This window comes from Heterodontus francisci, chromosome 45 (genome assembly GCF_036365525.1).
Source record: "Heterodontus francisci isolate sHetFra1 chromosome 45, sHetFra1.hap1, whole genome shotgun sequence".
NCBI classification, from domain to species: domain Eukaryota; kingdom Metazoa; phylum Chordata; class Chondrichthyes; order Heterodontiformes; family Heterodontidae; genus Heterodontus; species Heterodontus francisci.
In genome coordinates, this window is record NC_090415.1 from 11,137,826 (window position 1) to 11,144,595 (window position 6,770).

General features: G+C 48.1%; 1 protein-coding gene across 1 annotated transcript; it reads left to right on the plus strand.

Moving 5' to 3' along the window:
• Positions 1-1,621: 1,621 nt before the first annotated feature.
• On the plus strand, positions 1,622-2,027 carry LOC137356516 (histone H2A-like). Its single transcript, XM_068022403.1, has one exon. It carries the CDS (start codon positions 1,622-1,624, stop codon positions 2,009-2,011), a length of 390 nt encoding a protein of 129 aa, XP_067878504.1. The 3' UTR covers positions 2,012-2,027.
• Positions 2,028-6,770: the final 4,743 nt, after the last annotated feature.

Genomic DNA, 6,770 nt, shown 5'->3' on the forward strand with positions numbered 1-6,770 from the left:
TTATCCAGTAAGTGGCAGAACCCTTGGGGGTATTGACAGGCAGAGAGATCTGGGCGTACAGGTCCACAGGTCACTGAAAGTGGCAACGCAGGTGGATAAGGTAGTCAAGAAGACATATAGCATGCTTGCCTTCATCATTCGGGGCATAGAGTATAAATATTGGCAAGTCACGCTGCAGCTGTACAGAACTTTAGTTAGGCCACAAGTGCAATTCTGGTCGCCACACTACCAGTCGGACGTGGAGGCTTTGGAGTGGGTACAGAAGAGGTTTACCAGGATGTTGCCTGGTCTGGAGGACATTAGCTATGAGGAGAGGTTGGATAAACTCGGATTGTTTTCACTGGAACGACGGAGGTGGAGGGGCGACATGATAGAGGTTTACAAAGTTATGAGTGGCATGGACAGAGTGGATAATCAGAAGATTTTACGCCAGGGTGGAAGAGTCAGTTTCCTGGGGACAAAGGTTTAAGGTGAGAGGGGCAAAGTTTCGAGGGGATGTGCGAGGCAAGAGCCTTACACAGAGGGTGGTGAGTGCCTTGAACTTGTTGCAGGGGGAGGTGGTGGAAGCAGGTACCATAGAGACGTTTTAGAGGCAACTTGACAAATACATGAATAGGATGGGAATAGAGGGATATGGACCCCGGAAGTGCAGAAGGTTTTAGTTTAGGCAGGCATCAAGATCGGCGCAGGCTTGGAGGGCCTGTTCCTGTGCTGTACTGTTCTTTGTTCTTGTTCAGAATGAAAGACCCAGCACATTCTTAAAAAGACATCTGAAGTCGGTGATCTTCAGTGACAACCAGCTAAGAGAAACATTTCACAGACAAACGATTTGAAGCCACGCAGGCAGAGCTCAATGAATTAGTTGTCAATCACGTTAACCACCCGACCACCTAGTCTGCCTGGACCTAAATAGATGTGCGGTGGAATGATAGGTAGAGAATGAAAAAGTAACGGGCCAGTTCCAACAAAATTGAAATAATTGAAGAGACAGTAACAGAGGGAGTCAGAAGGTCAGGGATGTCGGCAGATAGGTTTTTTGGCACATAACACAGAATATCTCTACTCCTCTTTTGTCCTCCACGAAAAGGGATCAATCTATAATCAGTGATGTAGAATTATTATGAAAATTGACCTGAAAAGTGTCCGGTTGCAGGATACTGTGAATGAGGCTTTCAGCCGCTGGTTACAGACAGTATCATAAAAAGAAAAGAATAAAGCAGAATACATGGCGGATTACAAAAGCGAATCTGGAACAATCAGGGACAAAATGTGGAATAAAAAAAATTAAAAGTTTTTACAATGTTTTCTGGAAAACAATGTGACCTATAAATGTAATATTCAACATTGAAGCCGCCCCTTGTTTTACAAATATATTGGCGGGCTTTTCAAATGTGAAATATCGTTGGGAGGCTGACAAATTCACGCTCTGATTTTTCGCTCTCAATTCTTGTGATTGGTGAATTGAGCAGCTCTCTGATTGGTTACATGTACAGCACAATGACACCGAGTGCTGACTGACCAATCAGCAGTGTCCCCAACACCATTCCTCCAGAAGGTACAAGGAGGAGGAATGTGGGCGGATCTCAGCATTCTTCGTGAAAGTGTTTGTGAGATTGTTGCAATGTCTGGAAGAGGGAAGACCGGTGGTAAATCTCGGGCCAAACCCAAGTCTCGCTCCTCCCGGGCTGGATTGCAGTTCCCGGTCGGCCGTGTTCACCGCCACCTCAGAAAGGGGAACTATGCTGAGCGGGTGGGTGCCGGAGCCCCGGTCTATCTGGCTGCTGTGCTCGAGTATCTGACAGCTGAAATCCTCGAGCTGGCCGGCAACGCGGCCCGGGACAACAAGAAGAGCCGTATCATCCCCAGACACCTGCAGCTGGCCGTCCGCAACGACGAGGAGCTGAACAAGCTGTTGGGAGGGGTGACCATCGCTCAGGGCGGGGTGCTGCCTAATATCCAGGCCGTGCTGCTGCCCAAGAAAACCAGCGCTCCGAGCACGAAGGGCAAGTGAAGCGGCCTGACTTGAATCTGTGAACCCAAAGGCTCTTTTCAGAGCCACCCACTTTATCTGTGAAAGGGCTGGTTACTGTCTGAAAGACTGTAATATTACACTGTTATCGTTGTTTTGTGTTGGAATGAAGTGTACTGGATTTTGGCATTTAGTTGCTCATCAGATGAAATACATTCTAATTCCCTCAGACCCTATTAGAAAGGCACTTTTACCATTCTACCCTTTATGTATCACAAACATTTGTTCAGTCCTAAAACGATCGCCGGTCTATTAAAATGCGCTGTGCACATTGGTATCGCTACTCTCGATCTTACAACTGACACGTCATGAAATCTCCAGCTACCGGATGCAGATATAAGTAATTGTGTCTCCCGGCTTTGAGTAAATAAATGGTCAAATCCTTCTGAGACGTTTATGTGCTGGAATGAACAAGAGATCACAACTCTTTCTTTTGTCGATTTGGTGGCTCTTAAAAGAGCCGTTGTGGTATTTGATGCCGAACTCAGTTCAGGGCAGGGTCAGTTTAGGCGCGCTCCCCGCGGATGCGGCGTGCCAGCTGGATGTCTTTGGGCATGATGGTGACTCGCTTGGCGTGGATGGCGCACAGGTTGGTGTCCTCAAAGAGCCCCACCAGGTAAGCCTCGCTGGCCTCCTGCAGGGCCATGACGGCAGAGCTCTGGAAGCGCAGGTCTGTCTTGAAGTCCTGTGCGATCTCCCGCACCAGGCGCTGGAAGGGCAGTTTGCGGATGAGCAGCTCGGTGGATTTCTGGTAGCGGCGGATCTCCCTCAGAGCCACAGTGCCGGGTCTGTAACGGTGAGGCTTCTTCACTCCGCCCGTGGCTGGAGCACTCTTGCGGGCCGCTTTGGTAGCCAGCTGCTTGCGGGGAGCTTTCCCTCCGGTCGATTTGCGCGCTGTCTGCTTGGTTCTGGCCATTATCTACGGAGACCTTACACAATGTCGCGTTTAATGCTGAAGCTGCTCAGGGACTGCCTATTTAAGACAGTCGAAGGACCGCCTTAATGTTGTGATTGGATGAAACATCGTCAATCATCCAATTTGAAACGATGTCTGGGATGGAAAAGGGCGGTGGGAATTGCTGCTCCCTGATTGGTTGAACTGCAACTGAAATTTCATCAATTTCAAAAAGCCCGCCAATTTCAAATTAGCAAACTACTCAAAGATTAAATAAAACCTAATTCGGCGGGAACAATTATAAAATCTCATTGCTTGAAGCTTCATTTTACGGCCCTCGATTCCCCCTCCGTTTCTTCCAACACGGTTTGAATTGGGGTTCATTCCTTGTTCGGTCTCAGGCGGGAATAAAGCTCCGGTCATTGCTTACTCTAACGGGAATAAATCCATCATCTTCACCGGCAGTTCAGGTCGTCAATGGACATTGTCAAATGCAACCGTTTAATTCATGACGCGATAACTAAACATAGAGTCATGGAGTTACACAGCACAGAAACAGGCCCTTCGGCCCACCGTGTCTGTGCCGACCAACAACCACCCATTTATACTAATCCTACATTAATCCCATATTCCCTACGGCATCCCCACCATTCTCCTACCATCTACCTACACTAGGGGCAATTTACCTATAAACCTGCAAGTATTTCTTCAAGCATCTAACTATTCTAATCCCATTTTCCAGCACTTGGCCCGTATTCTTGTATGCTATGGCGTTTCAAGTGCTCATCTAAATACCTCTTAAATGTTGTGAGGGTTCCTGCCTCTCCCACCTATTCAGGCAGTGTGTTCCAGATTCCAACCACATGATGAGTGTTTTTTTCTCTCTCAGATCTCCATTAAACCTCCTGCCCCTTACCTACTTATTGATCCCTCCGCAAAGGAAAAACAAAAAGTTTCCTCCTGTCTAACCTATCAATGACCTTCATAATTTTGGATCCCTCAATCATGTCCCCCCTCAGCCTTCTCTTTTCTGAAAATCATTGAAAGTTTATGGCACAGAAAGAAGCCACTTGGACCATCGTGTCTGTGCCAGCCGGAAAGCTCTCCACCCATTCTAATCCCACCTGCCAGCATTTGGTCTGTAATCCTGTAGAATATGCACTTGAGGTGCATATCCAGACTTCTTTTGAATCATTTGAAGATTTCTGCCTCAACTACCCTTTCAGGCATTGAGTTTCAGACCCCCACCATCCTCTAGATGAGAGGGAAAAAAACCTTGTCCTCATCTTCCCTCTAATCATTCTACCAAACGCTTTAAGTCTTTGACCCCTAGTCAGTGACCTCTGTATTAAGGTAAATTGGCCCTTCACCGACACTCTATCCAGGCCTCTCAAAATGTTATCCAATTCAATCAGATTTCTCCTCAGCATTCTCTGTGCCACAGAGAACAACCACGGACCATTCAATCTTTCCTCATAGCTGCATTGTTTCCAGTCCCGGCAACATCCGGTTGAACTGCAACTGAAATTGAATCAATTTCAAAAAGCCCGCCATTTTCAAATTAGTAAACGACGCAAAGATGAAAGAAAACCTAATTTGGCGGGAGCGATTATAAAATCTCAGTGCTTTTCGCGTGATTTTTTTCCGCCCTAGATCCCCCTCTGTGTCTTCCAACACGGTTTGAATAGGGATTCATTCCCTGTTCGGTCTCTGGCGGGAATAAAGCTCCGGCCATTTCTTACTCTAACGGGAGTAAATCCTTTTCTACATCTTTCCCGGCAGTTCAGGTCGGCAATGGACATTATCAAATGCAACCTTTTAATTCATGACGCGGTTATTAAACATGGAACAGAAGAAGACAGTGAAAAAATATGCGAGACGTAAAGTGACTATAAGAGAATGCAATACTGATCTGATAAAGTCCACATAACATTGGATGAGCTACAACAATTTCACATCCCAAGACATCCCCGCTGCAGTTTCAAGGTCACTTATCTCTATATGAGGTTTTGGGTGGCTCTTATAAGAGCCTTTTGTTTTTGGTAGACAGGGTCGATTTGTTTAGCCGCCGAATCCATAGAGAGTGCGGCCCTGGCGTTTCAGAGCGTACACCACATCCATGGCGGTGACCGTCTTGCGCTTGGCGTGCTCAGTGTAGGTGACCGCATCTCTGATCACATTCTCCAGGAAAACCTTCAGCACCCCGCGGGTCTCCTCATAGATCAAACCCGAGATGCGCTTCACTCCGCCACGGCGAGCCAGGCGGCGAATTGCTGGCTTGGTGATGCCCTGGATGTTATCACGAAGCACTTTGCGGTGCCGCTTTGCTCCGCCTTTGCCCAGTCCTTTGCCTCCTTTACCTCTTCCTGTCATGACGCTTCTTCAGACAAACCGATTCTGAATGAGAAACGAGTAGTTTCTGCTGCCTTTTTATACAGCCTGCCCCGACCTGACTGAGAAAGAGACAGAGAGCCAGAGGCGGGTCTGGAGGAAAATGAGTGACAGACAGAGCAGAGAAATGTCTTTGATCCTCTCGCTCCGCCTCCCACTTGCTCGAACCGCCAATTCAAGAAAAAACAGTTCTCGACATTAGAGCTCAGCATAAAACATGGAGATTCGGCATTGATAGTCACTGATAACAGAAATTAGCGCTTTAAATAAGGATCTGTTACAATTAAAAGTTCGTAATACACCCGCCTAAGTGCAGTGCTTCCGATCACTTCTTTTTTCTTTTGGGCCTCCTTATCTCGAGAGACAATGGATACGCGCCTGGAGGTGGTCAGTGGTTTGTGAAGCAGCGCCTGGAGTGGCTATAAAGGCCAATTCTGGAGTGACAGGCTCTTCCACAGGTGCTGCAGAGAAATTTGTTTGTTGGGGCTGTTACACAGTTGGCTCTCCCCTTGCGCCTCTGTCTTTTTTCCTGCCAACTACTAAGTCTCTTCGACTCGCCACAATTTAGCCCTGCCAGCTCTGGCGAACGCTGGCAACTGACTCCCACGACTTGTGATCAATGTCACACGATTTCATGTCGCGTTTGCAGACGTCTTTATAACGGAGACATGGACGGCCGGTGGGTCTGATACCAGTGGCGAGCTCGCTGTACAATGTGTCTTTGGGGATCCTGCCATCTTCCATGCGGCTCACATGGCCAAGCCATCTCAAGCGCCGCTGACTCAGTAGTGTGTATAAGCTGGGGGTGTTGGCCGCTTCAAGGACTTCTGTGTTGGAGATATAGTCCTGCCACCTGATGCCAAGTATTCTCCGAAGGCAGCGAAGATGGAATGAATTGAGACGTCGCTCTTGGCTGGCATACGTTGTCCAGGCCTCGCTGCCGTAGAGCAAGGTACTGAGGACACAGGCCTGATACACTCGGACTTTTGTGTTCCGTGTCAGTGCGCCGATCACTAGTCAACCTATTTCGGCACACCTCTCCTCCCAGACGGATTGAGCAGTTTACTGAAACCGAACCCCAGCTGAATTATAGAAAATCATGTATTGGGGTTTGAGATGTGACGTGGGGTATCTCGCCCGTGTTACTGTGTTACAGGCTGTCGCCCTGAAACGGGCATGAACTGAGACTTCACCGAACATATACCCGGGTACAGTGAGGCCCGGACATCCCTGATTTGTTGCAGAGTGAGGAAGGGCTGGGTTGAGAGTCACCAGGGAACCTGGATTTACTTCAAATCATTTCTAGGTGAAATGTGCACACGACTGCGGGACAGGGATCATTTGATCGGGGGATCAGCTCTTTCCTGAGAGACGTGGGTGGCTCTGAAAAGAGCCTTTGGGTTCAGATGTCTACAAGTTTCCCGTGCTCTTTCACTTCTTTCCAGGGGCTGCTTT

What these genes read in the sequence shown, in the direction of transcription:
- LOC137356516 (XM_068022403.1), top strand. Translation starts at nt 1,622, where the DNA reads ATGTCTGGAAGAGGGAAGACCGGTGGTAAATCTCGGGCCAAACCCAAG.